Source organism: Anas acuta, chromosome 17, assembly GCF_963932015.1.
Source record: "Anas acuta chromosome 17, bAnaAcu1.1, whole genome shotgun sequence".
Lineage (NCBI taxonomy): Eukaryota > Metazoa > Chordata > Aves > Anseriformes > Anatidae > Anas > Anas acuta.
In genome coordinates this window covers 2,820,021-2,841,999 of record NC_088995.1, presented here as the reverse complement: position 1 = coordinate 2,841,999, position 21,979 = coordinate 2,820,021, and the positions used below count along the sequence as shown (strand labels likewise).

Genomic DNA, 21,979 nt, shown 5'->3' with positions numbered 1-21,979 from the left:
AAATCTTTCTCACAAGCCTTGTTTAAAAAAAAAAAAAAAAGCCATCCTATCATCTTAAGAATATAATAAGACCACAGAAAGTTTGCTGAAATACTGACTTCGTCTGTCAAACAAGGCAAAAGCTCCACATCTTGGGAACCTGCTGATACAGAACTGAGGTCTTCTATCTTCACAGCATCACATCTGTGGAAATGGAGAGGTACCAAGAAACTCAACAGTGCCTGAGATCTGGATGTGCAAATTTACTCTCTACATGAATAGCCATGGCATGACGGGGGCTATCTGCTGGGAAATGAGGAAAATCCTGCCATGCTTCCTTCCACAAATCCTTATATCACAGAGGGCTCACCTCCAAGAGCCATGTCCTGCCAGTAAATCCAAAAACTAGTGAAGTAGGCTCAAAAGAAGGTAAGAAATGACTGCCACGCTGTGGAGGAACATGCAAATAAATGTGGTTCCTAGCTAAAAGAGTGGATTAACCAGAATATGTAACCTGCTTTCCTTTAAGTAGCTCTGCACTCTCAACACACAGCACAAAACGCTCTCGCTGAGACAATCAGTTGTGTCTGATGTCTGGCAGCAGCTCTCAAACCTTGAGACCAAACCCAAACATTCAGTGGCAAACAAACGGTACACTGAAATGTAAGCAAAGAAAGCGCTCAAGTATGTTTTTCCTCGTGAGAGCTCAGGTGCTGGGCTGTCAACTACAACCTCTATTTGGATTTGTAGGGAAACATGCGGGACAAAAACAAGCAAAACACGCTTAACTATGTCTCAAAGATGCTTCACTTTTATCAGACCTTCTCTATTTCTTTTGTTAGATTTGCTAATTTTCAAAAAGGAGAGCGCTTCTGTGCCTCTTAGATCTGGTCTACCAGTGCCTGCAGGAAAGTCATAAAGTTGAAACAAGACCTCATTTATATTCTCAGCAGACTTTAATTTCAGTGTGCTATGGAACTAAAAGGAAGCCATCTTCTCAGGGACAGAACATACAATTCAATTCTGTTCTGAAAAGTGCACGCAGGATTAATGTCCATAATTGCGCAGCACGTACCGTGGAATGACAAACGCCTTCCACGTTGCTCTGCCAATGTGCTTCGATCCAGAAACAAAACTATTAAATCTCAGATATGTAACTCAAAGCTTGAATGGTTTTAATGTCGGGGCGGGGGAGAGCCTAAGGATGCTCAAATATTTAATCAGATTCAAATCTTAGCTTTTTGTTTGGTTTTGTTGGCCAACTTGGCAAGGCATGTAGTCCAGCTCCTGGTGATAAAATTTGAGACCCATCAACCCATTTCATGTGCACCACATTCAGAAAAGGTCTTAGGACTCACGCAGTTTTTTCATCAGCACTTTTACTGCCATGAAATAAAGTGGCAATCTTGAAAAATGGCAGTCAAGACCTTAGTTGGAAAAAATTGATGTTACTGAATATTCTTGCATATGTTGGAAGAATGACAATGGGAAGAACACATAAATCTTCTACTATGATACCTGGAGCACAACAGTTTGAAAATAGAGATGTCTGCTCATTTTTTCCAATCTGTTCAAATTTCTACTCAGAGCCAAAATGGCTCTAATTTACCTGTTTGATGTATTAATCACATAAAGGCATCGGTCAAATTTCAAAGCAAGTGGCTGAGAGTTGATAAGAAGGGAAAATATTAAGTCAAAGATGGAAGATTAAGAAGGTGCTCATTCAAGTCCTTGCTATTTATAATTACTCCCTGAAGGGACACAATATTTCAAGTACAGCCTCTTGAGGTGAGAAATAATCTGTCAAGTCACCAGGCAAAGCTTTTAGAAGAATGCTGAGGCAATAGAAGCGAAGCTCTTTGGGGATATTATGTATGATATACATACACCAAACCCTGAAACTCCTCTGGCCTGCGTGGAGTTCCCACAGAAATGAATTTGTCTCGAGAACTAATGTTTGGAAGAGGTTGAAGCAGTGCTCAGAAAGATAAACAAGCCAGGCAAGGAGCTGCCTTCCTCACCAGCGCTGCCCCAGGAAAGCAGACATTTGACAGAAGCTCCCAGTAGCTTCAGCAACTCTTACTGCTTTGTGCAGAACCTGAAGAAGTCTTCAGTTCTGGTGCATCAGGTTTCTTCCTGCTCCTAAGTGCACTTAGCAAGGAAAGGGCTTCGTTTTGTATATGTACAGCGACTGTGGGAAGTCCCCTTAAAAAAAATCCCCCAAACCTCAACTATGTGGTTTTGTTTCTTAATGGATTTGTCAGGAGCCAGAACTGGGGTACTCGTCTGAATACATTCCAGGGTTCTCCCACCACATGGCAACTGCTATTCCTACAGAGTGAAAGAACAGAAATGACTAAAAATTATTTAAATCACTGATTCCAATCACAAATGAAATCGGTAAAGAGAAAAACAAATTTAAATTGATTTTAATCTTGATTTTCTTTTGTACTTAAGTTACTTTCTGGCAGAAAAAATATTAGTATCTGATAACTATCAAGAAATGTCTGATTTGCAGTAGATGATGAACTTTATAATCAGTACTTTTTATCAACAAATAGGGTTCACAATACACATGGATTTGTATATGCAAATCTTGCAGACTATAGGCATTTGTATCTGTTGTTGACACCTAGCAGAGTTGAAGCACTGCTGTGTGAGATCACTTCAAACACCTTTAAACTGGTGCCTGGTAAGGACAAAATGTGACAGTTTCAACAGTTTCAATTGCCTTTTCTTGCTCCTGTGGCACTGGAATGACTGATATAAAACTTGATTTGAATCACAACCAGAAAAAAACAAAGTCCAACAAATTACACAGAATTATTTTGATGTCCTTTTGTTTTGTTTTTGTTGTTTTGTTTGTTTGTTTGTTTTCCTTTCTCCACCTTCCTAGCTGTTTTCTTACACTATAAATACTAAACTAAAAAATCAGTCATTCAATGCTTGCTTTTCATTGTCAGTTTTTGCTTTCTAACATGTTCATATTTTCACAGGAAGTACCCTGAATGGCTCTCCAAGGGCTGCTCTGTCCTAGGGAATTTGGCACAGGTTTCTTGCTGCTAGGAATGTAGCTTTCCTGGTGGTAGCCCCCAGGCAGGCTCCTGAAACTGATGCTGTTTTGATGCTGTGCCATTTATACGTGCTCAGATCTGTTTCAGACACCACTCCGGTTAAAACACTAATTGCTGGAACTAGTACCTCAGTGCTCTTGCTGCTCTGGGAGGAGCTGGCCTAGCAGTAGCTATGGTAGGAATTCTTGGTAAGCAAGCAAGTAAAAACCAGAAGTTTTTATTCAAAGGTTTTCAAAAACATTCATTGTCCACCTAGCACCTCTTCCTTTGAATTGAAAGAAAACCTGATGTAAAACAACGCGCAACACTTCTGAAAAATAAGTGATGCTAACCACAGCTAAGTTTAAGTTTACCCAACCTCTTGAATTCGTGCTATTTTTCTTTCTAATTTCTACATACATTCACATTTTATTAATTCTTAGACCATTTAAATACTATTTCTGGCCTTTGATGCCATGCACAAAGTTGCATACATGTTCATAAAACTGGAGCTATGCATAAAGATGCTCTATTATTAGAAACTGGTAGATCATCTTCCCTTTCCAGCATTATTCATGTGAAATACCAAGAAGAGAGAAGTTTCCTTGCTAGAAAATGGCAGCAGACACATGTGCCAAAGGACCATTATGGGATCCAGATCCAGACAAACCATCACTGCCTTTTATTATTTTAAATACAAGTTATTCTGAAGAATCTAACACCCTTTTCACCACCAGTCTACTTTTTTTGTGTGTGTGTATGCACGCTATTTACTTCAGACTATGAGTAGTGATCAGAAACCTTATTTCCAGACTAAGTTTATTTATGGTGTGTTTATACTCACTTGTTCTCATGCCAACATTGTCCACTAACTTAAATAATTCTTCTCTTCCCCTGGTATTTATATTCCCTGAAGTACTTACACACAGCAATCATCTCCCCCTGCAACTTTGTTGTGCCATGCTGAACAAGACATGCTCTTCTAGTCTCCTCTCTCAAACATCACATCTTGAACTCTATATGTGGTTCTGGAGTCCCATATCCGCCCTCATCTCAAAACCACCTGTAGTGGAACTAGAATAGTGATAGAGATGATCGAACATATGGTATGGTTTGTATACCAGAAGACATTGAAGTTCCTGGTGTTTTTCAGCTTGTTTTTCTGCTTTTCTACACGGAACTTTATTAAACAGTGGTGTCACTGTTGCAGGATGCTATCGCTACCAGAAAGATCAACAGGTTCCACAAATTATTAGGTAAATTCATGGGAAATAAAGTACCTACCAAGGGACAGCAAAACAAAGCTGATGATACAACCTTCTAGCTTAACTGTGAAGTTAAGCAAAGGAAAGACTGCTGTCTGCCCTGTTCTTACAGCCCCTCTAACAGTTGGGACTGCCCACTGTCGAAGCAGGACACCGCATACAAAGACCGTCTGGTCTGACCGAGTATGTCCAGCTCAGTGCTTCCTCAACCATTTTTTAAAATCACTTTTTTTTTTCCTGATTCACACGCACCAATACATAGCTACAAACATTACTTTGCATTGCAATTGCAGGGAATGGTGTTTAAAATAAAACAAACATAGTTTAATTAAAATTTCGATTTGTAGCATTTACGAATTAATAGTACTCCTTTAAGTAGGGATATTATCACTGCTCTATGATACTTTTCAAGTATTTTCTCTTAAAAGCAAGAAGCAACAATTACACAGAAGCAGCGTATGAACAGGGAGGTCAGAAAACCAGCCACATTTTCCAGTATTGTTAACCAGCCACTGAAAATTACAGCTTCATCTCCTGCTCACAGCCAGAGCGATACATATTTGGACACTTGCTATCATTACAAATGCAGTGCCTTTAGGTTTATGCCAGGGGAGAGAGATGAGAATCTGATGCAGTCTGCATTTCTAACCCTTCACAGAGCAACAGAGTCCAAACACGTTTTACTTCTTTACAGCCACTCTTCATAGACAACTGAAGATCTTTATCACAATAAAAACTGAAAGCACTGCCACAGAGTGTAATTACGTGCTCCTGTAGTTGACTGTTGTCTTCCAGAAATAGGAAAGGATCTGAAAAAATACGTTTTCTGCTTGGACCATACTATGGGTTCCTCTAATAAGCCATTAGCCTTAATCCCTGTGCAGATGAAATGGTTTGCTACCAAACTTTCTGCTGAAATTTTCACAGATCTTTACAAACAGTAATTCCACTTCACAACCCAGGATGTGAAGCAGCAGCATCTACCAAGAACGAGCTCTGGGAGCGGAGAGGTGCCACTTGCCTGCTGCATGCAACCCAAGAAGGTTGCAGCAGAGCTGGGAACACAACGCAGACCTTTGCCTCCCCTTCTGTACATTACACCTTCAGATGTCACCTACTTGTTTCATCTCCTCACCAATACATCTCACCGATACTTCCGTTTCTTTTCTCAGTGAAGAAAGTTTTTGAGAGAGCTGCAGAAAAGCAGACAGCCTCAAATGCCTTTAGAAAGGGTAGATGTGAGCGATGGATGCAGCACGAGGGGAGCACAGTACATGGATGGGACTCCCATGCATTCAGCTGGGTGTCTGCCCATCACCCTGTCCACTGTGAGCTGTGAATCAAGGTGAGTGAACATTTCTTTCCTAAAACCCGGAATTTCAGTCTTCAAACAATGGTTTTGCAGCACAGAACTGCACACACTGTTGTCACGCACATTAACGATGTGTAAAAGAACCTGTGAGTCAATTCTAAATAGAAATGTTATTTGCTGCTTCTAAAATCACTCAGATTATTAGAAGCACGTTCTTTCAGAAGGAAGTCAACATAACTAAGCAAGCCCTTTCACAACGTGGGTTATTCACATAGTTAAGTTGTTTGCTGTCCCTTCCTTCTTCGGGGATCTCTTACCTTAGTAAGAGTTTTCTACCTCTGCTCTACGTTTTCCTTGTTCCATCTTTTCCATACTTGTTTCTCTCCTCATCCTGCTCTCTTGCTGTTTCTAGCCTCTTCCCTTCCTTTCTTTACAGTCATTTCCATTTTCTTTGAAATGTTTTGGCATTTAGTGCCGGCTTTATTCTTCCTTCTCCATCTGCTGCTCTTGTCTTTCTAAATCTCTTCTGGAGGCTTCTCTTGGGAGAAAGTAAGAGACACGTTTTTCGTTTATTGCCTCCTTTTTCTGAATTCCATTTCCTTTCTCTTACTTTAAGGACTTTGAAGCAGACAATCCTCCTTTATCTGGAAGCTGGTGCACCAGCTACATCTTACCAGCCCCACAGAAGCCAGTACCGTTCTGTATCCTATCTGCCGCTTGCTTTACACATCAGTATCTCTGGAAAAGCACTCTTAAATATTTGGCATTTCTCCTATATACTAGAAGAACCATACTACAGAAGCAAAATTAGTGCAGGGCGTTACTCCCCTGTCTTGTCCTCAATGTTTGTGGAATCTTCCAGCCATGGAGACCTGCTCCACCAGCTACACTCCAATTTTAAAGGGAGTTTCCGCCTCCCTTAGGGGTTTCTTCTCTGTAAAATCTATTTCATTATCAGGATTTACAAAGAACAAAGGAGAAATAATGAACCTTAACCATTTACACCATTGCTTTTATACAAATTTCCCTTACATTGTCTTTCCAACGTATTTTAATTTGGGGCCCAAAGATGCAACACTAAGACACGTCCTCTGGGCCTGCTCACTTGGCCTCTGCTTCCAAGAAGGGAAATAGCTGTGGCACGAAAGGTGATGCACACGTTTGTGCATCAGAAGGGAATCCAACAAGTTCCTTTTGCAGAACATTCAGCCAAACCTGTGTGTACCTTTCAAGTTAAGCATAATACCAGCTGATTACTGATTAAGCAAAATAAGTATGAATACTTAAGTAAATGGGTTTTATTTGCAAATTTCAAGCTAAACTCTGACTTTCTATAAAGTTTTCCTCTTATTTGTGTGATGTGTAGAATTGTTTGTTATTATAACTTAGCACTAGGAATGATGCCTTTAAAAATGTCTGCTTCCAAAAAGGCTGATGGAAAATAAGCACCAGAAAGTTAAAAAAAACAAATACACATACACAAATTTGCAGGCAGCAAGATGGATTTTGCAAAAAGGAATGAGATTAAAATCACAAAAAAAAAAGAAACAGAATCTCAGAATCTTTTACAGTTACTTATGTTGCCAATGCACAGAAATAAAATATAAGAAGTGAGACATCCATCAAGGATTCCAAAATAAAGTGAACAAGAACATGAACAAACACCAAAGCTTATGAAAAAAAAAACCAAAAAAACTCCAAATATTAAGATGCTTACTTCTACCACAAGCTCAAAAAATTGAGCACGAGTCAATTGTTCCTTAGTTTTGCTTTCTAAGTTTCTCACACCAGTTTTCCTCTGGTCCCAGAGATATATTTTTTTATTTGATGTTTAAAGTATACTTGGCTGGCGAACAGCAGCTATTGAAGCAGAGGAGTGGAGCATCTGACATCTATTCCTCTCAAGGTTTTTAAACAAATTGTTGTTTTTAAACAACTCAATGTTTTAAATACAATGCATGCTCCTACAGACCTATTACAAAGTAAAAGGGAAATAGGCATTTAGCAAGCTGTACCTTATCTGAAATGCACCCAGCTAAAAGCCAGAAATAAGGCAGAAGCAGGATCTCATGCTGCCTTTGCTCCACTTTTCCCTAGTGGCTGCTGAAGTCCATGGTCTCCTACTCCCCATCTGAAACCAGCAAACTCTCACAGCTACAAGTGATTATATACCAAGCCACAGCAAGTACACCAGCAAAGAGAGAACAGGGAAAATAATTCACTCACAGTTAATGATTTGAAAGTTATTTACAATGATAATAACAACAGATTTTCAGTTAGAAGACTGATTAAAGTTGACTGACCCTTTCAGGATTTCTAGAGAAATTATGTATTATAAAACTAATTCAGTGAAAAAGGACAATAAAAATAGAAGCGATGAGACATCATCCAAATAAGCAAAGCTGCTTTTACAGCACGCTGAATAACTGGAGTGTGGTAAACATACCACTGTTATAAATAACATTCAGCCTTTTGACATTATTCTTTAGTTAATTATTTCAAACTCTTCATAAGCATTAATGAAGCAAACCTCCCTGTTCTTCTGCAAAGTGGAGAGAATTACGCCCATATATAGGAAGAAAAAATGAAGGTACAGAGACAAAAAATCCTCCAAAGTTAGTGGAAGATGTGTATGAGAAAAATTTTGTGCAGTATGACACAAAAAACATCCTCTCATCCAGATCAAAGTATTTGCTAAGTGATCAGTCTGTCGGATTTACGCAGCATTTAAATTTACACAAAATGTTGCATCAACATTTTCAAATTTAACTATGATTAGTAAATGACTAAGACATATCAAAGTTTTATACTGATAAGTAAGGCGCAAAAAAATCCTTTTTAAAATAGAAACCCTACTAATTTCTCCCTACTGAGGCACCTTTATATGTGCTGCTTCAACACGCAGTTTTAAAACTATTAAAAATAACTTTTCGTGTTAAAAGCGCTAGCTGCTGCCAAAGTATCACAGAAACCACTTGTCAGATTACAGCTAGAAAACACCAGGATCTGGCAACGATTAGTAAGGAATTGTGAATTGTGTCTCATTACCTTTGGGGTCTTCTTGGGCCAGCTGACCACAGGGACACCCGAAATGGCAAGATTTTGGTCATCATCAGCATGTTCCTTCAGAATGTTCTGTTGCGAACGAAAAGGTCTTTATTAACCAGAGAAATATTTTTCCAGCTGACGAGCGCAGAGACTTACAGAACACAACACCTACCCTGATGAAAAAGACTGACGTGATCCCTGCTGACTCGTTACACCTCTGCGAGCTAATTTTGCTTCAGAGCTTCCGATTCACAACAAAGCTCACACGTTGTTACAATGCCAGAAGTGCAGTTTCTTGCACACCAGACAGCAAAACCAATCAACGAATCGCCTCAAGTATTACAGATTTCTTCAAAATTGGTGTGTCCAGAAGACACACCAGTGCTTTCCACTGGTAATGCCAACCATTAGCTCTCCCTTTACACTCTAGCTCACTGAAACCCAAGCAACCACCACAACCAACATCTCCACCGGCCTCCCTTCCACACCAAAGGGCAGGCCAAGCTGTTGGAACCTAATTCACTCATGCAATCGGATAAGAAGTTCAGTTTCCTGAGTATTCACTAAGAAACCAACTGACTTGGGATGGCACAGGACGAAGGGAAAAGGTCGGTCTTCCTGCCCCCACCAAATCCTCTGCCTTAAAGCACTGACCAGACACCTCGTGAGTGGGTTGTGCTGCCCTACACAGCTTCTGCCGCTGAGATTTGTTCCCATCGCTGCACAACCCAAGGCAGAGGTGGGGAAGACTCCTTTTAAGCGTACTTGGTGGTGTAGTTGGGAATCGTCCATGCTCCCTGACTCCCTACACGCTTACTAACCTCGCTACAGAGCTCTTCAGGTGGAGTTCAGCAGCTGAAGATGACGACAAATGCAAACCCCAAACAAGGGGGATCCTGTTGAGCTGCTGAAAACTGAGGCCCAAATAAGTACTAACAGCTTAAGGAAGAAAAAATTGCTCCAACTACACAAACAAGGGCAGCAGGTTGGAAACCGCCTTGTAAAGAATTTCGGAGATAACCCCAGACAATGAAAGTCAACACCACTGCTCCCAATTATACCGACTTCTTGAAAAAAAATTAATTAGACAGCAATAGGCACCAGGCACTCTCAGCACCACCACCACCGCCGGCACTCTAATTTAATAATGAGAAATTTCACACACTATACAAAGAGAGCTTAAAATACAGGCATTTTTAATAGGAAACACACTTGGAATTTGTCTGTAATCGTCCGCCAAGGGCTGGGCACACGACGGCCCCGTGCCAGACCCCAGCAGCCCAAGCACCGGCACCCGACTCCAGGCTTGTGTCCCTGCTGTGGAGCACAGGCAGGCAGCGAACACCCAGCCCCAAAAGCTGCTACAGACAGGTTAATTAATGGCAAGTTAACTAACTCCTGACCAAGCAGAGCAAGGCCAAGTGAGCACCTCCATTCCCACAGCCCCTTTGTATTGAGGCAGCAATCAGCGTGATAACTGTGAGCACATTCTGGAAGCCAGTTTTCAGTCCTAAAAACAGAGAGGGCTTGGTATTTTTATAGCAAAGCCCAAATTCTCCAGAGCGAGAAGGCAGCTTGAGAGCCATATAAACAAAGGGCAAATTAATCCCTCATTACTTTGTTACTCTTCAATTTGGAAGTTTGCAAGATGGAAAACCTTAACATTTCCACTCGTGATTGTCAGAAACTCCAAGTTCAATAGGAAGCAGAGCATATTCCTGGAACTTGGCAAGGTACCGAGGGTTTCTTCTTATCGTATGCATCACGTGAAAATATTATCCAAGAAGAAACTTAAAACTATGTCAGTTTATCGTATCGGCCAGCTGAAAACAACGGATGTCTCAGCAGCAGAACCATAACCAAGCCACAGCTGCACTGACTGGTGCCAAAGGTCAGCACACAACGGGCTGGGGGATGCACACTTCACCTGCTAAAAAAGAAAAACAAAAAAGGAGATAAAGAAAAGCCATGGGGCTTCAGTTAGACAAACAACACGATGCTCATCCAGCACAAAACTGCCCGATTCACTACACTTGAAGGCTGTGGTGACAACGGCAGGTATGAAGGAAAGAAACTGAGTAAGTATGTAAGAATCCAGCTTAGCCATGAATTTCACAAGCACAGCAAGGAATGACTCCCCTGAAATGCATTCAGTAAAGGGAGTGTTTTTCTGCCATCAGAATAAGAATGGGGTAAGATTTCTTGGCAAGAAAAAGTAAGAACATATTTCAGTAGATATCATCTGTCTTGCACAAGAATCTGCTGCTGCTGCCAAGGAGTTGCGGATATTTGACAAACTCTGCTCTGCAAACTGAGTTTCTTCTGCCCTAATGGACTTCAACAGTCCCTTCAAAAGCAGAGCAGCATTTTTGCTTTGAAGTGGGGAAGGTCTGTGGCATTATTAGGAGGCAGATCTCACAATCCTCCTTCCCAACAGCAGCGAAGGCATTACCATCCTGCTAGCAACATAACAGAAACGCCGTGTGCTGAAATCAGAGCCTGCATGCAGACAGCTATCACTAGCAGTGTTTAATGTGGGATGCAGACTGCTCAGCTTTACCTGCCTTGTGATGTGGGGTGGACAAACTACACCACGGTGTAAGATGGTTGATTCTCCATTCACTTCTTCATGCCTAAGTCCACCCCAACTGCATCTTTAGCAGGCTGCTGTACCATTTGGCAGCTAAACATGAAATGGAGAAGTGGCACAATGAAACTCTTCCAGTCCCAAGGGTCACCATCTAAGAATATTTATTCCTTTTTTTTTTTTTCTTCATCATCTGTTCACTGTAAGTACTTTAACTGTTCAGTTGCTACTTCATTTTTTTTTTCTTTTTTAATTGAAAGGCAGGGAACAGGCATGGTTGGGTGCACAGATGGATGGAAAACAAGGTGTAACTGCAGGCTGCGTGTGCCTCCAACAGGTAACACCAGCAGCAGCGATGTGGCAGCAATGGCTGGAGCATCTCCTGGCTGCTCACCCTGCCACCAGCTACACTGCTGAGCCTTCTGTTCCTCTGCCACGTGGGACAGCCGAGCACCTCAGGGAGAAGATGTGTTACCTGGGCAATGATTTCCCCTCACATGTGCTGCACGTACACGCTCACACAGAGCCCAGCCACAGATATTTGGATACAGACAATGCTGCATCTCCTCTGACGATTGTTCAGATGCCATCTGCTAGGGAGAGAACGTTGCTGTCAGTAATCGCTGCTTGGAGCCTCTGAGAAGCTCCTTTGGTGGTGAACACAAGGCTCTTGGGACACAATTCCCATACAGCAGAGCTGCAGCCGACAATTATTTAATTCCTCGTTTGAGCTGAGGGAAGAACTGACCTGCTCCTCAAGCGAGGCCTGTGCTGTGCTCCGCAAATAAGCCTCCCTTTTCTTGCTGCACTCCATCGATCATGCTGATAAATGGGATCTCAATCTGCAGAGGCATTAGCTGGACACTTCTGGATTGCTGGGTCCCCACTAGATAGTCACAGTTAGTTAGGAGCTTAGATGACACGTAAGGAATTTACATGGGCTTAGATTAGTTTTCACTCTCCTTTTCCATAAGGAAAATAAATTACTTGACTTCAGAGAGCCTCACCTACGTGACATTAAATAGCTGCATATAGCTGTAGTTGTATTTACCACCAAGAGCAGTAATCCAACCGCCCATCCTTTACTGTATACTGCTTCAGACAGGAAAGCATTAATTCTTTACGAGTTACCCTGAGTTGTTCTGTAAAACTTTGCATCACTGAATAAAACGGTTTCCTTTCTCCAGTTTAACCACCCTTGTCCTGTCTTCCGAAAATGTTAATTATCTTACTGAGGCACAAAGACTTGCACGTCATACAGAAAAGTTCCTGAGCATACTTCATTAAGAAATAAAGCTACTACAATAAACATGGGTTTAATTTTCTTCAGAAAGAAACTTGCTTAAGACTTTCCAAGCAGACTTACGGACTTTCTGTCAGAGCATGTTCTTGCTACACATTTGTTAAAAATAACTCTCAAGCGGGAGCACTAAAAGGGTGCTTTTTATAGGCTGCATTATTAATACATCACGTGCACAAAATTCAGGTTGCCCATGACACAAGCCTCATGAATACAGCTGAACACAGTCCCAGCACACAGGATCTGCAAAGCCAAAGCTTTTTCTACAGGATTTCGGCCGCCATTCAATCAACACACATGATGGGTGCTCTGGATATTCATCAGAGCTGAGGTAGAGGTGCCAGGCTTCTGCTTACTCTACTGCTATTGCTATCAGCAAAATCCCCACGTTATTTTCTGTTCAGGTTGGAAAACTGGTAGCAAAGTAAGAGGAAATATGATTTTGTGGTCAAGGAGATAAACACCATTCTGGAAAAATGGACTCTATTTCTTCCCCTGCCATTATGTCTCTATGTGACACACAGCAAACCTTTTAAATCAAGTTTCCGCAGGCAGTCAAGAATTATGTGCACCTTCTCTTCTCACGCCTGGTTTGGGAACTGGATGCTACAGCTCAGAACTTCCGTGCTGCAGAAACGTTAAGCAATTGCAGTTTCAATCCCATTAAAATCATCTTTTGCAAATATCATTCTTAAATAACGCTAGCTGCTCCGAAAGTCACATCAGAGGTGTGGAAAAACAGCACCCGAAATTATGGTCACTTCTATCTGAATCTCTTTGTACGTTAGTTCCCCACCTGTGAACCAGAGATAACAACAGCTCAGCAATTAGCACTCGTGAAGCACACACGAGTACTGCAGTGCTGAGCACCTCTGAGAACCCCGGGGAACATTCGTAGCACCGTGTTCAGCCGTGGGTCTGAGCACACCCTGCACAGCAAGGACAGAACGAAACGCCGAGCAGCACAGTAACCCTGCAAGGATCATTATGTGAGAGGGGCTCAAGGGGCTGAAATCAGTCACTCGGCACCTTCTCCATCAGCAAGCTCTGTCCTTTGAAGGTGGAAGCCCCAAACACACACCGATGTGCTTGTTTTTCTTTATTAAAGCCAACGAACCTACTAAAACAAACTTCATGCTTCGGTATCGCAGGGATTACAGGGAGATAGGATGCTCTGGCTCTACCATTTATTTTCTAGCACAACTGACACGGTGACAGAGAGCAGTCCCCACAGGGTCCCTACACGAGATGGCAACGAGACGCACCTTGTTGGCAGCTTTCTCAGACACCCTGCTGGCAAGCAACGGGCAGGGCCACGTGGGGAACTCCAGTCCCGACGTGAGAAGCAGCATAACTCAGGCAACCACTACTCTGAGCACAATTCACCCAAACCGCCCCAAATCCTTCAGAGCACCTGGGAAGCAGACAACGGAACTGCAGGGGGAGTTGTGGAGGAAGCAGGCTGGGGGCTGGTTCATTATTTACTGAGCTGTACTCACTCTCATTCTCTGAAAATTAAGGGCTGCCATATACATGTATGTGGGCCCACTCTGTATGAAGATGGGTAAGAAAAGAAAGTTCTTTAACAGTTCTTTCAACACCACTCAAGCAAATGTTTGTCAGTCAACGTCCTTTTGAGAGCCTTGCCCTGACTAATCAGTCCCAGGCTCGCCAAACATACAGAGGTGACTCCAGAGAAAACAATTCTGCAGCATGGATGATGTTTAGATGTGGTCATGGGCTCTTGAACCAGCAGGGAACCATCAAGATCCAGATGTTGGGCTACATCCTGATGGTTACAGTGTGTGCTGGCACGGGGAGGAAAGTTGAGATGCAGGCAATTTTCTGAGCAATTGTGAAAGGAGATGGAACATCAAGATCACAACTCTGCCAAGATGAACAAAATAAACTGGCGAATACCCACTTAATACTGGCTAAAGCACGGTTAAATCACTGGAAGTGCATGACCTAGACCTTTTTCTTAGATGTCCACTCAAAGTTCTCCACCTCTAGCTTGTGAAGCCACTGCTCTGGAGAGGGCTGAAGCAGCCCTGCTCCTAGGCAGTGCTTGAAAGCAGACTCCCATATGGCATCTTGCCGGGCTCTAGTGGGATGTGTCACAGTGTACAGGGTACGTCACCAAACGAGCACGCATGATCACACTCCGAACATCTGTACCATCTATCATGTTGTACCCCTTCCTGGGATTTCAAGAAGAGGTCATTTATTTTTAGATGGAACTTGGTCTGTGCTTGAAGCTCAGAAAAGTAACGCTACCATTCTTCCTCCTTCACCCCAAACTCAACCCCTGGTTGTGAAATTTCTTTTTGATTTCCGATTAGAACGTGACTGATCACAAAGCAAGCCTGTGAATCTTACTGCCACGACCGTGGGCATGCACACCGCTCTCATACACAAAGCAGCTGATTTTGCAAGAAAAGACTTTCTGAGCTCTTGTGGTTTACCAAACTGAGTGCCGCGTATCACACTTCCAGGCTCCAAGATTGCGGAATAAGCTTCCACTGCATGTTGCGTACACCCAGCCTTCTTCAGCTGGCTTTGAAGCCTTTTCTACGCAGCTGTTGCACCAGCACTAAAAAAATACAGGCTCCCCCTTTTACCGTATAAACACATTTTCCCCTCAGACTTTGGCTTACACAGCTCATGTACAAAACCTGCACAGCTGAAGAATCACACCCGATGCAGCAGCAGCACAAAACTAGCAGTCCAAACACAAGATCATGAATTAATACCAATAGTTTCAAATCAGGCCAAATTTCCACGGTACCAAATCTACCCTGTACTAGAGGACAATTTTAGCCTTATTTAACAAGTACAAGCAAAATGAGGAGTATGCTGGTCTCAGCTTTATTTAAAAACGCGTTAATATGCCTATTTTATACAACGTGACAACAAGATGCAGAAAAGCTAACCAAGTAATTCAGAGGGATGCTGCAGATCAGGGATTGGAAGCAGCAAGGCTGTGCTGGTCTTATGGACACAGGGACAGATTCCTCCTATGAGTACCACTTCCAGTACACTACAGATCTGGGCAGAAGTTGTGTCACTACTGGGCATGCACTGCTCACACCGCCTCCGAATTGTACCAGCGGAGAATAATTACCAACCTATAGAGGGCAATGGAGGAAAAGAAAATGAAATAGGTGGGGGGGAAAAAAAAGAAAAGAAAACGCAACAGCAAACATTAGATAATCTTCTGCATTAAAATCGCGTATTTTGTACGTGTCAGTTAGATATACTCCAGAGAAGAAACAAGAGCAAAAGGGGCAGATTAAGACCATAAATATAAACAGACTTCTTGAGGTATAATATTTACACACGGGCCATAACAAGCGCTAAGCCTTGAAAGGATGTAAACTTTTGGCCCCTGAGCACAGCTGCGACAGTCAGAAAGGAGCGCATCAATTAAATCAGGCTGCGAACAGCTGCCTCCCCAGTGCAAAGATGGCTTTTGTCAGAGGCATAATTTCCCTCACCACGGCACAGCAGGCTGACACGAGGGGGTCGCTCCACACAAGCTGCCACCCCTACACTGCAGTACTTTGCCTTCTGACCTCCTGCTGTCTCTCTCCTGTGCCCTGCCCACAGTGTACAGTTTGTGTGGATCAGCGAGAGATCACACCCACCTTCATGTCCTCCAGGAGAGCCTGCGGATCCTCGATGCCTTCCGGAACACACTTCTTGTTCTCTGGGAGAGATTCAAGCTTTTCCACCAGGGCTTTTAAACCCTTCAGTTCAAATTCTGTGAGGTGAGTCCATTTGGTTGAAACTTCTGTAGCTGGAGACCCCGTTGGCGTTTTGGGATAATCCGTGGGGGTCGTGGATTTTACGCTGTCGTCTGATTCATTAGACAAAGTTCTTTTTAGGTACCTCATTACTGTGGCTTTCTGTTTCCTCCCTGCACCCTCCTTGTCCTCTGAGTGAGTGCTGTTGGGCGAGGAGGAGCCATCCATCAGGGATTTGGAGTTCTTATCCAAGCTGTCATCCTTTTCCTCTTGGATATGGGCATCACAAGATTCTTCATCCATGTCTAACCACGAATCTGATGAGTAGCTATCTAGGCTGTGTTTTCTTCTTGCATCTGAAAGGTAGAAAAAGAATGCTGAAGCTTTACCCAATATAGTTTAGAACTTGAACACTTGTATGACTGGGGCCAGGAGCTGCCTATTTAGAAGTGGACTGGATAATGCCCTTTGACATTGCTCGATAAGCATGCAAAAGGAATGAGCTGCATTCAGCCAATTTTGTTGTTCTTGTTTTTAATGCTGGTTTTGGTTTTTGTTAACATCTGCTCAGTTCAAATGACTGCGAAAAATTAAGGGAAAAATTAAGCTTTCTTCAAAACTTCAACCTTCTGTGCCTTCAACTAAGAGTACGCTGAGCTCTTAAGTCACATACAATCAGTTTTCCCACAAACCCAAAAGACTGGATTCAGTAATCTTACAGCTTTAAGATGAAAGTTAGCAAAGAAAGGAGGGAAAATTATGGGGGAAAAAAAAGCATGTTAAAATGAAGCACATCATCACTTTTACGCGAGCTCTGCACAGCAAAAAATCAACTTCCCAATACTCTCTCTTTGCAAGCACCAATTAGTAAAACAAGGACTACCACTTGTTACTGCACGCATACCCAGTGCTCTTCTGAGGCAGAGGATTACAGTTCTGCTTATTACATGTACAAGAAGCCTAAACACACCGGGAAATGCAAGGACTGACACTCACATGATATCGTTTTAATTAAGGCAGTCCCTCATACGTTCTAGGTACTTTTTAGGAAAATTTTTAGGAAAATTTAAATACAAGTTTCCAAGTCCAAAGAACTGTTAATATTAGCTTTATACTAGGTTTCCCCTAAAAATCCCCACTGTTGCCCAACTGCATGAAGTCAAGCAGTAAAAGCAACATAGGAAACTGGTAGCCAGGACTCTCTAAAGCACTGTTCTTCCCTTGTTTATTAGACACCATTTCCCTTATTAAGCGAACACCACTGAATGCAGGCTAGCAACAGCAAGAACTTGTGTGGAAAATACAGTTACCACCAGAACCACCCAGTTAAGTTAATGTGGATTTTAACGTTGACTGAAATGGGTAGGAGATGAAGCTGTAGACAAAAACACTCTGCAAGGGAAATGGAAGTCGTGAGTTAACATTAATTAAAAGTTTCTTTCATTTATTTTATTTTTTTTTCAGCAAGCCAAAACCCTGAGTACTTTCATGCTTTGCTGTGCAGTAGTTTTGGATCAGGACTAGGTGACTCATGCATAAGGAAGGATTAAATGAACATTAAAGAAAGCTCAGCATCCGGTTGTTTAATACTGAGGCTCAAAACAAATGCCAAAGCCCAGTTCCAAACTGGCAAACTGATTCTTGTCACAGAGCAACTCCTTGCCTCTTGCATCTTCTCACAAAACACACGTTGCTTGTTAGCTAGGTAACAAAGATGTAACAGGCAGTGGTAGAGTACCTGTCCTAGGGCAGCTACCCTCTCTGATTAGCTTTGCAATTTCACAGAAAAGTTCTGTAAGGCCAGGTGCACCTCTGGGCATTAGGGCCTGAGAAACGAGTTGACCACTTTATCCCTCAGGGCAAGCATGCCAATGGCACAGTGTGCACAAAAACCAAGGACTTCTGTCCAGACTGCTCCTTCAGGCACATCTGAATTTTTCCTCAGAACCAGAATAGCCATAAAATCGTTCCTGAAAGGCATATTTAAGCTGAAATGCCTGTGAAAAAACAGCACTCATAAAAAATACCAGCAACCAGCAAGGCTGCTCTCAGACAAATCCAGCTCCGTGCACAGCAGAGCAGTTTGCTTTGCGTGCTGAGGTGGGGGCACGCAGCGCCCCAAAGCAGCTCCTCCCCTCTGGTCTGTGCTCATACGCCCCCACCACGCTGCTCTTAGAAAAATAAACAGGATTAGAAAATACCTTAACCAGGACGTTTTAAAAACATGAGGTTATCCAACTTCTTTGACACTGCTTTCTCCTTTGTGCACAGTAGCTAGCACGCTCACCCACCTCAAAGGGCTATGTAATCAGCTTATGTCATTTTCCCATTTTACAGCTGAGGAAACAGATGCTTGGGAGAACGAGTTGCTCATTGTCACACCAAATCTAGGGCAAAACTGGGAATCAGAGCACAGACTGCCGGATTCAGGGCTGGAGCCCATTCTCTAGGCCACACTGCCTTGGTGAAGCATTTAATAATTAATTGCCTGAAGCACAGAAGCCTAGGCTAGATGGGAGAAGAAGCCAGCAATGAAAGAGAAGCAGGTGGAAGTGGGTACCACTGTGCTGGTGGTACTAGTGCAGTGCCACTGACTGAAATTGGGGTAAAACTGTACAAAGAAAACCGTGCTTTTGTCTTCCTATGCTGTGGCTCTGCTGAACACAAACTGATGGCTGTAAGTGGGGCAAATTGCAAGCATAGCCAAAGCCTAAGGAAAGAGAAGGAGATCACGTTATGGAGGTGTGAATAATTTACTGCAAGGAATTCTCGGGTGCTAAAAGAAAACAGCCTTCGAGACAGCGCTCCGCTTTTTGTCTCTTGCTCTAATCTAATGAAGCGAAAGGCAAAAGAGGAGAGGAGAGGAGCATCGCAGCATCCTGGGGGCTATTCCCATGGGAAGCAGGCACACGTGGGGCTCAGCAATTCAGCTCTGCCAGCTGCTGCTGCCTGCACAAACCAGGCACTGCTGGCCCAGCTACACCTGGGTATGGAGAATCAGCAAGTGTAATCACATGCAAAAAATAATCCCAATCTGACCTGAGGATGAATGAACATCACCAAACAAGGGCCAGTTCTTTGCCAGCCTGACAGTTACACGATGACTGGCCTAACTTTACCCGTGGGGATGGGGCTTGCTCATAACCCGAAGTGCATCGGCCCATGCTGGAGCACCAGGGGATTACAGCCCTGTTACACCATCAGAGTGAGAGTGGACTGCTTTCAAAGGGCAGCAACTGTCCGCTACTGTTGCTAATTTAAAAACAATTAAAAAATTCCATGGGAATCAATAATGGATGGGTAACTTCAAAGTGAGGAAGTTTCAGTTTGTGTTTCCAAGTGTTTTGGTATAATTCAACATGCCACGAGTTTTATTTATTCATTGTAATGAAAACAGTATCTGACTCAGAATTACGATGCTGTACACTTATGTCCTACATAAACGAAATCTGCATTTACTTTGTCAAAAAGGGAATTTTAAGCACTATATTGCCAGGGCTCCGCTGACTTGTAGTATTTTAGTTTATGAAGAGTCTCCATGGAAAGGAGCTCCTGCTAAGCACAACTGTGGTTTCTCCTCCTGAGCCACTGCCCCAACCAATACCTGCTTGGGACTCCAGTTTCAGAGTTGTTGGCCAGTCCAAGCTCCCACCCAGCTGAGATAGCCCTAAAAGACCTTTAACACTCCCCATTTTGAGGGAATAAAACCACATTACACAACCAATCAATGACAGAACTCAGTGAGGAGAAGCAGCAGCACAGGCTTGACCACAGGACAGAAAGCTAGAAAAAACTCTTTTGTTTTTTTTCCCTACAGCAATTCTCTTCCCTGTGGTTCTGGGCAAATCACTTAACTTTCCCCACAGTCACCCACTTGTACAAGAAAGATAATTACACGCAGTTTCTTTCATTGCTGAAAAGTAACTTGTATTATGGAACTTAAAAGACAGAGAAGATGGTGAGGTATGAGTACAAAATCTTTCTGAACTCTTTACAATAGTCCAGTGTCCATTATCTACCTTGCCATTCCCAGTTTCAAACCTTGGCACTGTGGTTTGGGAGTAGCGGTTCCTACCAGCCTGCTAAAGACAGAAATTACATTTTCATTAGCAGAAAAAAAAAGGAAAAAACAAAACTGTGCATATTGGAAATGTGTTGCTGCATGGAGCACCTCATACAGATACCACTCAATGTAGTCCAGTACCTGCCTACCAATAAGCAAACCCATTCCATCCTCTGAGAAGAAGGAGAGGAAAAAAAAAAGACAACATGGCTCCTTCACCATGCCAGAGGGCACGTTTTCTTCATCCATCAGGCTTAATATACAGTTAGAGCCATCCCGTTAAAATTTTAGCAACGGGAATCTTAAAAGCTGCAGGCTACAGAGAAAGTGTATTTCTGATAGCCCAGTATTTTCTCCCAATTACTCTTTGTCAGCTCACTCTCCAGATCCGTATCTCGCTGAAGGTCAATTGTGGCTGAAAACATCCAGTACAGACTCATTCATGATAAGAGTAAAAATAATGAAGACACATCCCTCCTGAAGCAGCGCGTGTTCAAATCTAGGTGGAAACCCAAATAGGATCCCCTTCTGATTTCAGCTGGCAGGACAAATGTCACAGCTGAGGGGGACAAGGAAAAGAAAAAGGGGGAGAAAGAGATTGTGTGCTTTTACAGCAGCCTGTGATTTCTGTCGTGCCGTCATTCCCCTGAGTGTTTGCCCTTCTGTGGAAGAGATCAGACAAAGAACACTCACTACCTAGGAGGCAACTGCCTGAAATCTCGTCCCAGGCCTGAAGAATGGGAAAAGAAGCCACAGAGCCTTCCTCCAACTCCTTTAGAAGGGCTGGCATTTTCATTTCAGGAGTTGAACACTCTGAGGTTTCAGCCTCACCTATGCTGAGGCTGTTTTGTTTTCTGAAGTTCTGAGTCCAGACATTTAGGAAACAGAAATACAAAGAACAGTAAAAATTGCTATATTAGCATATAACCGCATTGGCAGAGGTATCACAGGAATACATTTTCCTGAGTAGGCCTTATCTTGAAAGAGTCACTCTGAATTTGGCAGCCTTCATGCCAGGGTAAATAAATACTATGCGATGGAAATGTAACACAAGGGGTCTAAAGATATCCTTAAAGCACAAATCATTATGAACTCAGTTCTGTGTTCTCCCAGGCTGTTCTCTATCACCACAGTAGTGCCTGTTTTTTTTCCCAAAGAGGAGAACTGGATTTCGATTGACTCTATGTTCTGGAACCCAAAAGAAAAGTTATTAAGTAGACGTTCACAACAAAGTACAAGAAAATTAAAAAAAAAAAAAAAAAAGGAAAAATAAAGCAGTAGAAACACTGATTCTTCAAGAGAAGTTTCTGAAAATCAATGCAAGGACATGAAGATTTTTTTCTCTGAAACCAAGGAGGCCAGAAGACAATTAAATCTATTGAGGGGCCTGCAGGGAAGTTAAGTACTTTGTTTCATTACTCTTTAAGGAGAACGACGGGAAATTCTTCGTCAGGGGATACTCTCTCATGGGAAATCAAGGCATTGCTTGCAGATAGGGAAGTCTCTAAGGAAGAGAAGAGCATTTAACAATTTAAGGACCTTAACAGTTCTGAAGAAAAACTTCAAAACTAAAGCAGTGGGGTTTTGGAGTAGCGACTTCATTTAGATCTCCCATCCCATAGCAGG

At 42.6% G+C, this 21,979-nt stretch overlaps 1 protein-coding gene across 20 annotated transcripts in view; it reads right to left on the bottom strand.

The window, feature by feature from the left end:
• The window catches only part of KDM2B (lysine demethylase 2B), a 101,359-nt gene that overhangs the window by 27,696 nt on the left and 51,684 nt on the right, over positions 1 to 21,979 (bottom strand). For 19 of the 20 annotated variants that reach the window (XM_068653937.1, XM_068653938.1, XM_068653954.1 and 16 more), the window contains 2 exons: positions 16,192 to 16,646; positions 8,658 to 8,744 (listed from right to left, as the gene is read on the bottom strand). In XM_068653937.1, coding sequence (XP_068510038.1) covers positions 8,658 to 8,744; positions 16,192 to 16,646 — 542 coding nt within the window. The remainder of the gene's footprint in view (positions 1 to 8,657; positions 8,745 to 16,191; positions 16,647 to 21,979) is intronic. The other variant, XM_068653935.1, reaches the window with a different exon arrangement.